The sequence below is a fragment of the Oryctolagus cuniculus genome, chromosome 7 (genome assembly GCF_964237555.1).
Source record: "Oryctolagus cuniculus chromosome 7, mOryCun1.1, whole genome shotgun sequence".
Classification (NCBI taxonomy): Eukaryota; Metazoa; Chordata; class Mammalia; order Lagomorpha; family Leporidae; genus Oryctolagus; species Oryctolagus cuniculus.
This window is the reverse complement of record NC_091438.1, coordinates 121,590,142-121,606,871: the sequence shown is the minus strand read 5'-3', so window position 1 is coordinate 121,606,871 and position 16,730 is coordinate 121,590,142. Positions and strand designations below refer to the sequence as shown.

At 44.8% G+C, this 16,730-nt stretch overlaps 2 protein-coding genes across 6 annotated transcripts in view; both read right to left on the bottom strand.

Annotated features, from left to right (window-relative positions):
• The window catches only part of TTC39A (tetratricopeptide repeat domain 39A), a 51,822-nt gene extending 50,621 nt beyond the window's left edge, over nt 1–1,201 (bottom strand). Inside the window, exon 1 of one of the 2 annotated variants that reach the window (XR_007924065.2) lies at nt 1,059–1,201. Coding sequence is in view for 1 of the 2 variants with exons in the window: in XM_051857783.2 (XP_051713743.1) it covers nt 1,059–1,111 (53 nt within the window). In the remaining variant the exon portion in view is untranslated. The remainder of the gene's footprint in view (nt 1–1,058) is intronic. The other variant, XM_051857783.2, reaches the window with a different exon arrangement.
• Nucleotides 1,202–8,699: 7,498 nt separating this feature from the next.
• EPS15 (epidermal growth factor receptor pathway substrate 15) overlaps nt 8,700–16,730 on the bottom strand; it is a 178,487-nt gene continuing 170,456 nt past the window's right edge. For 3 of the 4 annotated variants that reach the window (XM_051857775.2, XM_070078537.1, XM_070078538.1), the window contains 2 exons: nt 14,473–14,654; nt 8,700–11,104 (listed from right to left, as the gene is read on the bottom strand). In XM_051857775.2, the coding sequence (XP_051713735.2) occupies nt 10,958–11,104; nt 14,473–14,654 (329 nt within the window). In that variant the 3' untranslated portion in view covers nt 8,700–10,957. Of the gene's footprint in view, nt 11,105–14,472; nt 14,655–15,291; nt 15,474–16,730 lie in introns of all 4 variants that reach the window. The other variant, XR_011390711.1, reaches the window with a different exon arrangement.

The window sequence follows — 16,730 nt, the reverse complement described above, 5'->3', positions numbered from 1 at the left end:
AACCTTTAGGTGATGGATTGCCATGGAAGGGTTTTAAAGCAGGAAAATGACACAGCCTGGTTTGCCCTTTAAAATGGATGTGTGGAGAGGGGGAGCCTGGAGAGGCTGGGAAAGTGAGGGCCTGGCCCAGCCCTGGCCGCTGTGGCCATCTTGGGGGTGAGCCAGGGGAGGGAAGCTCACTCTCTTGGTCTCTCACTCTCTTTGTACCTCTTTCTTCCAGTGACAACCAGGAGGTACAATCAGCAGGCCTTAGAGGCCAGGGTGGGGTGAGGGAGTGGGTGTCTGGGATGACTCCCAGGCTTTAGGCTTGAGCAACCGCCTGGATGACTGTGCCACTGCGATGGAGACACAGGAGGAGGAACAGGTTTGGGGTGAAGATGCTGAGTTAGGCTTGAGGTGCTTGGCAGGGCCACTGATGGTGCTGGGGGCACAGTCAGCTTGCCCTCTCCCAGGGACAGCAGGCTGGGCTCTATGGAAATTAGGACTTGCGGGAGCAGCTGTCACTTCTCATGGAACACTTCTGTAGGCACCAATTCATCCAGCATGTGGGGCCAGCTCGGTGGGGGGCGGGTAGCACAGAGGAGGACATACCCCTAAAGGGCAGAAATTGGAAGAGCCAAGGTGCACAGAATCCCATCCAAGACTAAACCAGGAACCAGGAGGCCCCACCCTGCTGCCCTGCACCCGGGACAACCCTTCAGGCATCCTGTGTGCCTAAACCCTACTACTGGCCCTGCCACAAGCCCTGCTCACCCACGATGCCCTCGCAGCGGCCCACAGGCTGCAGCACTGGCAAGGGGCTCAGGTGGGATGGTAGCCTCCAGGGGCCCGCAGCCCCTTCTTCCCAGACCTAGCTCTGCTGGGGGCGACAACACGCCAGGGTGGGAGCGGGGGCAGGTGGGGATGCAGGAGCCCCTGCACTATTCCTCCCTGGGGCCCCCAGCGCCCGGCAGCCCGCACACTGCTGTCTCTCCTCAGCGGTCCTTCTCTCCAGTTGTGGTCCCTATAGGTCCCTTCCTCCCCTCCGCGCCTCCGGCAGTCCCCGCCCCACCCCCTACCTGTGGTCGCTTTTCCTGGAGGCTGTCCGCTTCCAGGCAGTCAGAAAGGCCATGGGCACAGGCTGGGTTCGGCCCGGGGGGGCGCGGGGGGCCCCTCGCGCCGGCGGTGACGGCAGCAGTGGCTGCGGCGGCAGCACCTGGATGGGGCGGGCGGGGCGGCACGGCGACTCCTCCCTGCCTTTGCAGGCGCCTCCCCGCCCTGCAAGGGCGTCGGTCCCACCCAGAACCAGGAAGGACTTCGAACACGTACAGATTCTTCGTCGGGCACAGGAGAAGCGTGGTCCAGAGAGTGCCAGAGCTGTACCGTTCCAGATCAGAGGCAGGAGGGGTCGGCAGAGGCAGGCCTCCCCACCTGTTCAGAGTCCCTCCTTCCTGCCCAAGGCCGGCCTGGTGACTTTACTAGGGCTGTGTGGGCCTGAATGCACTGGGTCAAGTGCAAGGCAAACAGTGGAGTGACAGGGTCTGGCAGAGACCAGGGAGGTGGGAAGTGAGTAGCAGCCTGGGCCTGAGGGTGGAGGCTGCAGGCTGGGCCAGGCCAAGCACTGGGGCCAGGCGACCCAGTAGACTTGTGAGCCCCAGTCCCCAGTGGGAAGCACAGGGTGGAGGAGCGCAGACTGACTCCAGCACAGACGCTCCCTGGAGCCCCGCATTTTGTTTTTTTGTCACGTGCCCTTTTTTGGTTTTTATTTGAAATTTTAACTGACAAGTGGGATCAGCTCTGGCATAAGGTGAGCCCCTGGCAGCACAGTCCGGCAGGCTTGGTGGGAGGCCGGACCGAGGGCAGCCGCGGGAGGCGGCGTTTGAGAAAGGCTGGCTCTGCGTGAAGAATGGATTCGGGGGCCCCGGAGGCTCCTCTGATGCCAAGGATGGGGGGTGGGCAAGGGCAGGGGGCTAAGAAAGAGGTCCTTTCTGTCTCCTCTGGGGCTGACCATGTATCCGCAATGCAAATCTTGTCCGGTAAATGACACACGCCGAGTCAGGTGTTGTCTGACGTGCCAAGGTCCGAGCCAGGCACTTCACCCAGTTCTCGCTCAGCTTCATCTCACTTGGCCCCTTTTGTAGTTGGAGGAACTGAGGCTAAGAGGCTAACTGCCCTGGGAGCAAGCTGCAGAGCCAGGTCTTGAACCCAGGCATCTGCCTGATCTGGTGCTTTCCTCCTACACGGGGCTGGGCATGGAGTAGGCGTCTCTGGGCAAAGCTGCTCAGAGGGGAGAAGTCCCAAAGATGACCTTTCCCCCTTTTTCTGAGCACCCAGGTCATGGTCTTGGCAGACCAACAAGGGCCTGAGAATGCTGCCTATCTGATCACAAAGCCAGAGCTAGATCTGGAAATTCCAGTTACAAGGGCCCAAACCCTTCGGTCCACAAAGTTGCATCTAGCCCAGCAGCACGGCACTGCAGAGCCAGCGTCTCCTGGCTCCCAGGCAACACGCCACAGGGCCACAGAAACCTGCCTGCAGACAAGGATTAAGGACACACCCAGCCTCCGAGCCCACAGCCAAGGCCACTTGCTCCCCAAAGCCCTCTGACGTCTCCCCAGTAGAGGTGTCGCTTCTTCCTCAGAGGTTACATTTATGTCTCTCTCATAGACTTTTAGCACTACTTAATGCTTAATCCTTATATATTAATTATCTACAAGCATTTAGTCTCACTCTTCAGATTCTGTTAGGTAGGAAGTCAGATATGAGCTTATGTGTATGTGACAAAGGCCTAAAGAGTTGACATCTAGGTCCAGCATATGCATCTCAAAGTCATCCTTCCAGGGGCAGCCCAATATCTGCACTTGAAACATCCTGCCCTGCCCCTTCTACCTGATAACCTGCCAGGTGGGGGTCCCGGCCCCTTCTGCCTGAAAACCTTCCAGGTGCAGCCCAGTATCTGTACTTCAAAACATCCTGCCCCCTCCTGATCTTCCAGGGGGTCCTGCCTATCCTTCCTCTAACCTGGGGCAACGCCAGCCAGGCTTCCTCCTGATAACTTAAGGGGGAAAACTCAGACAGGAGGGGAAGATGTGGCAAGGCAAGACCCATCCTCTTTTTTTTTTTTTTTTTTTTTTTGAGAGGCAGAGTGGACAGTGAGAGAGACAGAGAGAAAGGTCTTCCTTTTGCTGTTGGTTCACCCTCCAATGGCCGCCGCAGCCAGCGCACCGCGCTGATCCGATGGCAGGAGCCAGGAGCCAGGTGCTTTTCCTGGTCTCCCATGGGGTGCAGGGCCCAAGCACCTGGGCCATCCTCCACTGCACTCCCTGGCCACAGCAGAGAGCTGGCCTGGAAGAGGGGCAACCGGGACAGAATCCGGCGCCCTGACCGGGACTAGAACTTGGTGTGCCGGCGCCGCTAGGCGGAGGATTAGCCTAGTGAGCCGCGGCGCCGGCCAAGACCCATCCTCTTAAAAACTCCCAGCCTCAACCGTACTGCGCACTCAGCCCTCTGCCTCACTGCTGAGCCGCCCGCCTGGCCTGCCCAGGTGTACTCTCTCCACTTAACCATGTAGCCTCTCCCCCAGTCTGAACAACTGGGCGCTCTCTCTCAGGTTCTGTCTGGAGAAGTGCCCATCCGTTCTTACGGATGTCCCTGCCCTAATAAACCTTGCTATTTGCTTTCCACTACTCTGTCTTACGCCTGAATTTTTTCTTGCGCAAAGAACCCTTGCATTCTCCGGTAACAAATCCTATGATGGTACAAAGACTGTCTCATATCGTGTTTCCCACACAGCCTAGCACTACTGCTACATGTTGTTGGCACTCAGTATTGGGCATACAATAAAGGAACTAACAGTAATGTACTACGTAGCATTTTGGTCAGGAGACAACATACAGGAGAGTAGTCTTGCAAGATCATACCATCTAAGCAATCTTAATTTGTATTAGCACACTCTATGTTTACTAACAAAATCACATGAAAATGCATTTCTCAGAATATATCCCATATTAAGCAGTGCGTGCCTCTATACGTTTCTATGCAACAGCAGGCACTTCATTGAGGGCCATTACAATATAGTACCTCTCATCCGGACAACTATGTTGTAAGACTATTTGAGTCAGAAGTTTAGATATGCTAAAAAAACAAACGGCCGGCGCCATGGCTCACTTGGTTAATCCTCCGCCTTGCGGTGCCGGCATCCCATATGGGCACCGAGTTCTAGTCCCGGTTGCTCCTCTTCCAGTCCAGCTATCTGCTGTGGCCCGGGAAGGCAGTGGAGGATGGCCCAAGTGCTTGGGCCCTGCACCCACATGGGAGACCAGGAGGAAGCACCTGGCTCCTGGCTTCAGATCGGCACAGCGCTGGCCATAACGCCATTTGGGGAGTGAACCAACGGAAGGAAGACCTTTCTGTCTCTCACTGTCTATAACTCTACCTGTCAAATAAATAAAATTAAACAAATAAACAAACCGGAGCTCTGATTCAAACCCAGGGTTCTTCAACTGCTCAGGACTTTGTTAGGCATTTTCTAAGCTCCTCACACGAACTAAGTCATTGAATTCTCAAGACAATGCTGTCCTAAATGTCCTTTTACATCCCAATTTTTATGGCTGAGAAGAGGCAGAGAATGTGCACAAGATCACATGGATTAACTGGCAGAGTTGGGACTCAACACAAGCAAGCCAGACTCCAGCATCTCTCTCTCAGCCCCAGACCCAGCTTGCCCGCCACACATGCTCCCTCAACACACAAAACATCTGGAAGCCATCTTCCCAAGCTTGTCTCTTATTCTGAATCTCTTAATGACTCCAAGATAGAGTAGGCTTTCTTCTTCCCTTTCTGGCTCCCCTAGCTCTGAAGCCACAGCCCAGGTGAGAATCCTGGTCCCACCACTTGCTAGCTGCCTGTGACTTCTGCCAAGTTCCGGAATCTCTTTGTCCCAGTTTTTCTTCAGTAAAATGAGAACAGTAGCAGCCATCTATTGTTGTAAGGACTAAACAGGTTAACCCAAACAAAGCAAGATAACGCCAGACACAGTGCATGTGTGCGTACTCCCTACGGTGATAGCCTGCCCTGTGCTGAATGGGGGCTTCTTGCTTAGGGCCTAGCGTTGCTCAGTGATCTCTCCTGCTGCTTATACACAAAGGGCTGCCCGTCAGACTGCACATGGAAAAGTCAGCCTGTGTGGTGGAAATGCAGCATCTCATCAGGCACCTGGGCTAGAACCTGGCTTGTTCTTTCCTGGGTTGGGGGATCTTGACCAAATTGCTTCCACCTTGCTACCTCATATTTTCAATCTGTTTTAACTGTTGTGTGTATTAAATATGATACATATACACAAGAGCACTTCAAAAAACTTGTGGAAAATGGAATTAAAAGATAAGTTTTGGGGCCGGCATTTGGCCCAGCGAGAAAATTGTTGGTTAGGATGTCCATGTCCCACTGTAGAGTTCCTGGGCTCAATTCCTGACTCTAGGCCCTCATTCTAGCTTCTAGCTAATAACCCTGGGAGGCTGTAGTTATGGCTTAAGTAACTGGGTTTCTCCCACCCATATGGGAGGCCAGGATCACGTTAGCAGCTCCTAGATTTGGCCCCAGGTGTTGCAGGTATCTAGGGACTAGATTAGCACTTGGGAGCATTCCCTCTTTTTATAGTTGCAAACAAATTTTGGGGGAGTAGGCACTTGGCATGGCAGTTAAAGACAGTGCTTGGAACACTGGGTTCCAGTACCAGATCCATCTGACTCCAGCATCCTGTGTATGTATACCCTGGGAGGGGCAGCAGGTGACGACGCACCTGGGTCCCTGCCATTTTCATGGGAGACCCACTTTGAGTTCTGGCCCTTGGCTTGGGCTTGGCCCAGCCTTGGCTGTTGCAGGCATCTGGGGAGTAAACCAGCATATAGGAGCACTCTCTTCCTCTGAGGTTCTCAAGGAAAAAAAATGGAATATTAATTTTTTCACAAATTTTGAAGGCTTCTTGCATAAATGGATTTCATTTTGGCACCAAAATTAATTCATATTTTAAGACTTATTTATTTGAAAGGCAGAGTTACAGAGAGGCAGAGGCAGAAGAGAGAGAGAGAGGCAGGCATCTTTCATCTGCAGGTTCACTCCAAATGGTCATAATGGCTAGAGCTGGGCCAGTCAGAAGCCAGAAGCTTCTTCTGGGTCTCCCATGTGGGTGCAAGAGCCCAAAGACTTAGGCCATCTTCAGCTGCTTTCCTAGGTACATTAGCAGGGAGCTGGATTGGAAGTGGAGCAGCCAGGACTCAACTGGTGCCCACAGGGGATGCCAGCACTGCAGGCAGAGGCTTTACCTGATATGCCACAGCGCCAGCCCCTAATAAACTCACCTTTTAATTTCATTTTCCATGATTTTTTAAATTTTTATTTGAAAGAGTTACACAGAGGGAGAAGGAGAGGCAGAGAGAAACTCTTCCATCTGCTGGTTCACTCCCCAAATGGCTGCAACGAAAGGAGCTGGGTTGATTTGAAGCCAGGGGCCAAGAGCTGCTTCGGAGCCTCCAATGTGGGTACAGGGGTCCAAGTATTTGGGCCACCTTCCACTGCTTTCCCAGGCTATAGCAGAGAGCTGGATTGGAAGTAGAGGAGCTAGGACTCAAACCGGTGCCCATATGAGACACTGGTACTGCAGCATCTGCCCAACTCTGCCTTTCAAATAAGTAAAAAATCTTTTTTTAAAAAAAGCAGAGACTACATGGATTATTTGTTTGTGATATTTCTACTCTGGTCTCTTATTTTTAATAGGAATGGAGAGTAGTAGTTCAAACTCTGGAGGAGTCTCTTGGGTTCAAATTCCAGCTCTGCCTCTTACCAGCAGCATAACCATGGGTTATTGTGAGTACCTCCTCTGTAAAACGAATAGCAGCTATACCTTTCAGGTTCACTGTTACAAAGATCAAGTGAATATATATCAAGGACTTAGGATCAGGCCTGGAGGCTAATAAATGTTCTTTGTTATTACAGTATTCTGCTCCTACCATTTCCTATATATTTTTTTTTTACCTCAAATGAAACAAAGTATTATAGAGTATCATGTTTAGAATCAAAGAGACCAGAGTTCAACTGCTTGTTTATCTACTTACTAGTCATATGATCTGAAGCACATTAGCTTTTCTGAGCCTCTGTCTCTCCATTTCTAAAAACAGGGATAGGGCCAGTGTCGTGGCTCAGTAGGCTAATCCTCTACCTTGCGGCGCCGGCACACCGGGTTCTAGTCCCGGTCGGGGCGCTGGATTCTGTCCCGGTTGCCCCTCTTCCAGGCCAGCTCTCTGCTGTGGCCAGGGAGTGCGGTGGAGGATGGCCCAAGTGCTTGGGCCCTGCACCCCATGGGAGACCAGCAGAAGCACCTGGCTCCTGGCTTTGGATCAGCGCGGTGCACTGGCCGCAGCAGCCATTGGAGGGTGAACCAACGGTAAAGGAAAACCTTCTCTTTCTCTCTCACTGTCCACTCTGTCAAAAAATAAAAATAAAAAAAAAAACAGGGATAGGGATATTTAAACAAAAATAAGAAAACACACCTAAAATGTTTAGCACAATGCTTTATATACAATGTGTGTTAAGTAACTAAATAGTTACTTTCATTTTTCATAATAATGTGACTCAATTTGCTTACTTAAATAATATTAAAATGTTGTCAAAGTAGGGCCGGTGTTGTGCTGGAGCAGGTTAAACCTTTGTCTGCAATGTAGGCAACCCGTATTAGAGTGCCAGTTTGAGTCCTGGCTGCTCCACTGCCAATCCATCTCTCTGCTGATGCTCCTGGGAAGGCAGCCAATGCCGCCCACGTGGGAGACCTGTATGGAATTCCTCGCTCCTGGCTTCGGCCTGGTTTCAGGTTTCCCCATTGTGGCCATTTGGGGAATGAACATGGAAGAACCATCTCTGTCTCTCCCTCTCCGCCTTTCAAATAAATAAATAAATCTTTTTTAAAAAGTTATTAAAGTCAAATCCTTTAGAACAAACCTATGAGGTATTATGGTCTTCATTAAATGATGAAAAATGAGGTTCTGGGAGGCCAAATAACTTCTTTAAAAGTCCCTAATACTGTCTCAAAAACAGCAGAACAGGGATTCAATCCTAGGATTGTTTGGACTGATTAGATTATTGTGTTTTGTTTGTTTTTGTTTTTGTTTTTGACAGGCAGAGTTAGACAGTGAGAGAGACAGAAAGGTCTTCCTTCCATTGGTTCACCCCTCCAAATGGCTGCTACAGCCAGTGCACTGCGCCGATCCAAAGCCAGGAGCCAGGTGCTTCCTCCTGGTTTCCCATGTGGGTGCAGGGCCAAAGCACTTGGGCCTTCCTCCATTGCCTTCCGGGTCACAGCAGAGAGCTGGACTGGAAGAGGAGCAACCAGGACAGAATCCGGCACCCCAACCGGGACTAGAACCCAGGGTGCTGGCGCGGCAGGTGGAGGATTAGCCAAGTGAGCCGCAGCGCCAGCCTATTGTGTGTTCCAAGAGTCCACATCACACACAGATACAAAGCCATGTTTCAGGCACTGTTTCTATGTAGACACATCTCTTATCCTGCAAAGCAGGATGTGACAACTAAAGCTGCTAGCGTCTACTGAGTATTTGATTTTGTACTAGGTACTGTCCCAAACATTTTACACATATTCTGTGCAGTTTACCTACTCCTCTTTCCACACACAGCATGGACATAATCAGAGAACCATGCAAAACTCCACTGCCACATGGATATGCAGATAGTTTGCTTTATTATTAAAATTTATTCTTATAATTACAGGCTATAACTTTGAAGTCTGAAACATAAGAGAAAATTAAGAGAGCCCAAAGAAACCTGAACAGTATGTAGAAGATGTTTTAAACTTTGTACGCAGTTTCACTTTGTAAAACTTATCTTTTCCTTTCAAGTACAGGTCCTGGAGCTACAGTCAATAACCCAAAATAGCACAAATGACTCCAAGACATTCACCCTACACAAGCAAGCAGGGAGATATAGATATATATTTATATAATATATATACTTTAATATTATATTGGTCCACCAAGAATACATATTTTAACAAAAGATAAGAATCTATGTTTTCCAGTTAAACATACATAAGATTAGGGTACACTTATTACACTGAAAGTTGGCATTTGTAAGTTACAGATATTTAATATTTTCCAGGGTGTTTTCTTTAGTTAAAAACAAATTTCAAAAGCATTTCAAACATTTGTTCATTTTCCCAGTGCAAAAGGTTGTTGTTAACCTACCTTACCTTTTTCCTGAAGAGTAAGGGGAAGGAAAAAGAAACATAAAAACCCACCTATCACAACTCCCAACACAACCTTCGCCATCAATATCTGCAGAAAATCCTTCGGCTGCTGGATTAGTCTATCAAAATTAAAACCTTATGATTAGGATTCAGCCCATGCTTTCTAAGTATGACTTTTATACTGCAACGTTTCTGTTTACAAAAATAGACAAAAAGAACAGTACAAGAAAGTGGATTAAGTTTGTTTTAAACTGCAGCAGTCCAATTATATGTGGAAAGAAAAAAAGCACCATTTCAACATGAAATGAGTTGGGTGTTCTGAAATTTATTCATAGGCGAGGCACTAAGTTACTCTGATTTACACTAGACCAATACCACCTTCACTTGGTGATTCCAGTGAAGTATATTAATTTTAGGTGCATTTTTCTTTATCTTAGTATTTTATTCATCATCTAATTCAGTAAGTCATGTTAAAAAAGGAAGATTATAATTTACAGCTTATTCCACAGTCTGCTTCACATTCAACTTCAGCTTGTCTCCATCAGTTTTACAGACTTTCAACACAAGAGCTTCTCAATTGTGAAAACAAGACTGCTCTTTGCTAGACTGCTAATTTTATAGGTAAAAATCATGAATCATGAAGAGAGTAAATAAAACACAAAGATGGACAAAACAGCAATATGATAATACATGTCATTTTTCCATTTGTATTCAGTAAAGTTTTTACATTTCAAGTAATTGAGCCTTCATTAAAGAAAACCAAAATATATATACATGGAAAACTAAAGTACCTTCCAGTTCTAGCTTGCTGAAGTTTCGGCAAATAAACAAAGAGTCTATCATGAACTGAACAGGACAGTGCTATGGCAAAGGCAGAATGCCTGCCATGTTAGATGTTTACTTCTCTTATACTGATGGGTACACTTTAGGTGGTACATTTTCTCCAATGTTTAGCACTTAAAATGAATATTTTCTTACAAATTTTCTTTGTAAGAACTGATTTTATTAATTAGCAAATATAGAGGTATCTTGAGATCTATAATTCTTTAAATCCAGGGAAATTAAAAAAATTTCACACATTAGGCTTTAACATTTTTTTATTTAGGAAAAGATCAAGGCTGAAGCTATACTAATTCAACCTAAAGCATCTCTTTTTTCCATAGCAGAGTCAGTCTATGCATTTTTTCCTTGCCTTTAAAAAACAAATTAAGCAGTATTTTTACCATAAGGACATAAAAGTAGCCAATTTGCACCAATCATAAAAGAAATATGATGTTCTTTCCTTTCCCCTCCCTCAACCAAATCAGGGGAGAATACTGAAAAATTTAAGAACCCCCCCAGCTTCTGTCAGTATAACTACAGAACAAGGTTACCACAGGGTCAAACTATTTCTCTATATTCCAGATGGCAGAAGCTTGAGTGCTGTAGCTTTACAAGTAAAAGTAGCACAGGCAGGCAAAAGCTTATAGTAAATGCATGCCAGACAGGGTCTTAGGTGAAGTTGTCTGACTAGGTTACTGCTTTTATAGGGTGGGGGAAAAATATATATATTTGTGACAAATTGGAAATAGACTAAAAAAAAAAGAACAACTAAACATTTTTCTGTCACATTTACAGGAATCTCAAACCTTTTGTATTCCCATGCTCATAGGTAGTTTTGATACATATTGTAAATAGCTTCAGTATTCAGGAAAAAGAGTAAGTATTATTGACAAAAGACAAGAGAATTCTTCATGCTTCTGAAATCTCAGACTTGCTGAGTGCAATAGCCAGTTCTAAGTCTTCTTGCTCTTGTTGATTCAGCCGGGCAAGCCTCTGCTCTTCCTCTCTCTCACTTTCCCTCTTGGCCCACTCAATCATATCTTCTTCAGAGGGATACTGCCATTTAAGAGAGCGAATGAATGAACAAATGAATAAGGAAGACAAATAAAAAGAAGGAAAACAGTTTTTATTGAAAAGGCATTTAGCCACTTTTTTTTTACCTCAAGGACTCTGGGAATCTTCCTTGTTATTTGTTATTTAAAAAAAATTAGTTTTAACTAGTTATTAAATTAAATTGTTTAATTTTAAGAATTAATGCAGTCTATATGATAATTTATAAAACTAAACATTAAAAACATCACTTAAAAGAAGTACAAATGCTAAACAGACTAAGAGATTTAAAAACAGAAGGCGGTAAATAGCCTTTTTGATTCAATGTAAAACATTTACTAGTTCAACTTCAGTGAATTCATCCTCAGAGGATGAATGTTCTTAACTTAATCCCACTGGCAACTGTCTACCTTATCCTAGTCCTTCAGGTACAAAAAAACTATGAAGCAAAAAAGATGCTTATTTAGTTATATTTAATATAAAACCATTGGGTATACTAAGTAAGACACAAACCAATTTTTAGAGCATTTTGAAGGTTTTGGCATGAAGTCTGGGAACATTTTTGATCTGCTCTATACAAAATCATAACACTGGTAATTACTAGGTTGGAGAAATATTTTTGTCCACCCAAAACAGACCAATTTTGGCAGATACTAAATAAAGAATTCTACTTGATTTCCAGCCTTGACACAGAGGAATCTCACAAAGGATAAAATGAAAGAAATAGTCAGGCTTTTTGTAACTGGTAGCTTTATTCATTAGGGAATTCTAGGACTTTTGAAACTCTTAATACTGGACAAATCATTTTCTTTCTTTTTCTTTTCTTTTCTTTTTTTTTCTTTTTTTGACAGGCAGAGCGGATAGTGAGAGAGAGAGAGAGAGAGAGAAAGGTCTTCCTTTTTGCCATTGGTTCACCCTCCAATGGCCGCCGTGGCCGGCACGCTGCGGCCGGCGCACCGCGCTGATCTGAAGGCAGGAGCCAGGTGCTTCTCCTGGTCTCCCATGGGGTGCAGGACCCAAGCACTTGGGCCATCCTCCACTGCCTTCCCGGGCCACAGCAGAGAGCTGGCCTGGAAGAGGGGCAACTGGGAAAGAATCCGGCGCCCCGACCGGGACTAGAACCCGGTATGCCGGCGCTGCTAGGTGGAGGATTAGCCTATTGAGCCGCGGCGCCGGCCTGGACAAATGATTTTCACAATGAAAAAAAATTTATAATACAAGCTGCTTTATATTATACTATCTGAGATTCTGAAGTATGAAATAAGCAAAATGCCTTAACTATTGTTCAAGCTTCATTCCAACCAGGTTTTAATTCACTGAAACTATATTTAAGATACTAAATGCCACAAACTGTCAGAGTATTATTTTATATTAAGAGAATTATAATCTCCCAAGAAGGTTACTTCTTGACTCTGCTTGAGATAATACAACTTTCATCTTATGAAAATTCAGTCAATATAAATTTTTTTTTTTTGACAGGCAGAGTGGACAGTGAGAGAGAGAGAGAGACAGAGAGAAAGGTCTTCCTTTGCCGTTGGTTCACCCTCCAATGGCCGCCACGGCCAGTGAGTTGCGGCCGGCGCACTGCGCTGATCCGATGGCAGGAGCCAGGTGCTTCTCCTGGTCTCCCATGGGGTGCAGGGCCCAAGCACTTGGGCCATCCTCCACTGCACTCCCGGGCCACAGCAGAGAGCTGGCCTGGAAGAGGGGCAACCGGGACAGAATCCGGTGCCCCGACTGGGACTAGAACCCGGTGTGCCGGCGCCGCAAGGTAGAGGATTAGCCTAGTGAGCCGCAGCGCCGGCAAGTCAATATAATTTTGATACTCCATTTTGATAATATACAAAATATGACTCCTACTTTCTTTTGGTCACATTCAGGAGAACCCACCGGGACTTAGAGAACTGACTCAAAATTTCACTGCCTCGTTATATGCAAATACCTTCCTACCTGCTTTCCAACCAGAAACAGCAGCAGGGAAAAGTAACTGGTCAAGTGATCTAGTGCTACACCGAGTAGGGGAACATTAGGCAGACTGACCAGGGGCAGCCGGCCTCTTGTTTCTAAAATCAAAGGCGTAAGATGAGAAATAGAGAATTCCTGGGTTACAGAATAGTCAGTGATAATGAAGGTTATTTTGCCTCAAAAAAAAAATTTCAGGAAACCTCAAACTTCGTCAGTTGTACTCTAGGAGTTTAGTTAAAAAAATAAAGACTTGGTTTTATCTGAGCAACTGCTTTATGTCCCTCTACAGTGATGTCTCCACGGTTGGTGGTCCTTTCTGTGGTCTTATAGGTCCTGCCTATAACATTATCATAGCACCCCTCCTAATCAAGTTTCTGTTTTAATCAGCTCTAATAGAATGCAGAATAAACCTGGGAAGCTAGGGATCTAGAGCTCTCCAAATAACTAAAAATTTTCGTCATGTATTTCATAAATCTGACATTTCCATTTTTAAAAAGCTACTATATACAGTAACTAATTTCATCATTTAAAGAATTCCTGGCCCTATCCTCTCATACTCATGAAATAGTTGCTAATCAGGCCGGCGCTGCGGCTCACTAGGCTAATCCTCCGCCTTGCGGCGCTGGCACACTGGGTTCTAGTCCCGGTCGGGGCGCCGGATTCTGTCCTGGTTGCCCCTCTTCCAGGCCAGCCCTCTGCTGTGGCCAGGGAGTGTAGTGGGGGATGGCCCGAGTACTTGGGCCCTGCACCCCATGGGAGACCAGGAGAAGTACCTGGCTCCTGCCATCGGATCAGCGCGGTGCGCCGGCCGCAGCGTGCTGGCCACGGCGGCCATTGGAGGGTGAACCAACGGCAAAGGAAGACCTTTCTCTCTGTCTCTCTCTCTCTCTCACTGTCCACTCTGTCAAAAAAAAAAAAAAAAAAAAGAAAGAAAGAAAGAAAGAAAGAAATAGTTGCTAATCAGTCTCCAGAATTCATTAAAACCTTATACACAACACATACATAGTTAGCAATTCTCAAGCTCATTACTAGCATTATTTATCTGGTGAACAGATAGCAAATGATTGTCTAATAGCTTATTAAAGCACCACCATCTATAACCATCTGCAAAATGTTAGGATTTTAATTACATCTATATTACCAAGACTAAGAGAAGGGTTTACAAAACAACTTGTATAGTATCACAAGAACTAAGATTAGAATCATTCATGCAATGCAACAACTTTAAAACCATCAAAAGAGAACCAAACAGAGGTTTTGCTTTGGGGAAGAATGAAAGATTGTTTCTAGTATGTTGGTAAATTTAGTTGAAATAGTATAAATTTGGCAGATTCCAAAGCAAGCTTTGAAAACTCTTGAAGCTACAAATGGAAAGATTTCCCCCCAAACAGCCCATTCACAGTACTTACAGCACTGAAGTTAGCAAAATTGCTTGGGTCAGTCTCTTTACTGGTAGTGGTAGTAGAAGTGAATGGATCACAAAACATATCAGGTTCTTTTTCTTTGGGGCTATCATTGCCTGGGAAAGGCTGAAATGGATCATTCAGTTTAAAGGGATCAGAAGAATCCAATTTGTTGATGGATCTTTTCCCTGGATTAAAATCATTATAATTAACTCAAGCAGTAAATATGGCAAACACAAGCACACAAGAACAAGTCCACAGGGAGCATTAAAGAACTGAGGATGGAGAAGGAGTGGGGATCTGATATATTTTTGGTATTGTCTTAAAAGGCAATACCAAGAATCACCCTTAAAATTTTCATTCACTTTATCTCATATATATTCCAGCTATACACACTCAAATGAAAAAATAGCAATGTGGGTACGGGGTAGGGATTATATTTTAATAGAGAGTAAACCTGTTTTCTCTCAAAGAACCATGTTTCCAAAAAGAGAGGGAGGAAAGGATACAACAGGAGTAAGATGATAGAATCAGCCTGTTATAACCTCAGCCTGACACTTCAATGAGTCATCCTCGACTGGCAAGAGGGCAAATAAAGCACCTTTGAAAAATGGCAGAATTCTTCTTTTCTCCATATGCAGTATGAAGGGACATACAATTTAAAATTACCCTGGCAAAACCATTTTGTTACTTTTTTGTCATCTACAATATTTTCAATCTTTGAGTGGCTGCTGATAATTTGACCAAACAACAGCATACTATTCTGTTAGTCACTCATTAATTCATTATCATTTTCAAACAAATTCTCTAATTTTAAGTTCTTACTTAAACTTAGTACTTTTTGAAGAAGAAATAATTAGAGTAGGTGTTAAGGTATCTTCAAATATATTTTCTTCCTAAAATGCATTAAGCTGGTAATAGCAACTGTAACAAGAGATTCTTTCCATCACTGTAGCAGCTTACAAAAGATGTTTTATCTCACACCTCAATGGATCCTTCCAACAATCCTGTGAAGGTAGGCAAAATTAGAATTAATTCTAATTTTCTGTCATAATCTATAACCTGAGGCTCAGACACAGGAAATTATACAGTTATGATTGGGAGCTAGTCAGGGGGTACCCAGAGCCCAGATCTTCAGCCTCCCAGTCTGCTACTATTTTCAGCAAGCCACCCTTCTGTCTTTGGTCATTCTATGAAATACTCTCTGCTGAAGATTCTGATTCAGGCACTAGTTTACTATTTTATTTAGGATTTAAAAAAAAAAAAACCATTATTGCTATCGAATAGATATAAAAATTTAAGTGAGCAAGTTTACTATTTACTTATTTTTTAACATAATCTGACAACCTGAACTCTTGCAATAGATGATGTAGGTTATTTTCCTTTTATTTATTTTTCAACAGATAATTGAGTATCAGTAACTGTACATACAATTCTTTATAATAAAGAATAAAATAATCTGCCCAAGAAATATCTCAGGGAGGTTATTTTGGCAAGAGTAATAATTCTTAACTACTGATACTAAAAATTTACCAAGGTATGTTCAAAAAGCAATGTGTATCAAATGTCTTTTCACATAACAGCACTACAACCGCTTTGGGGATTGCCTTTTAGTCACTTTTTTATGAACAAAACAAAAACCCTCTCCTTTGTATAGTGTTAAACACACACATAAAGACATTAAGAAAAAAAAACACTATTATGAATCTGTTTCTGGATTAAACCAAAAAAATCACTGAGTTGGGTATCACCGGGAATGCCTGGCGTCAGAAGTGTTTCAGATATTGGACTTTATAATATTTGCACATACATAATGAGATATTTTGGGATAGAACCCATGGCTAAACAGAAAATTTATGTTTTATACACCTCGTAACACATTACTTAATGGTAATTTTACATATTTTTAATATACTTTTTAAGATATTTTATTTATTAATTTGAAAAGCAAAGTAATGGAGAAAGGGGGAGAAAGAACGATTATCTTCCATATACTGGTTTACTCCTTAAACACCCTCGACAGCTGGGGTTGGACTCAGCAGAAGCCAGTAACTCCATCTGTCTCCCACACAAGTGGCAGGAACCCAAGTACTTGAGCCATCATTTGCTGCCTCCCAGGTACATCAGCAGGATGCTGGATTAGAAGAATGGAGAATGGGAAGGGGGTGTCCTAAATGGTAGCATAACTTGCTGTGTTACATCACCTGCCCCACGCTTGTATCTTCACTGTGTTTTATCACATGAGGTCAGGGGTAGAGTTCTTC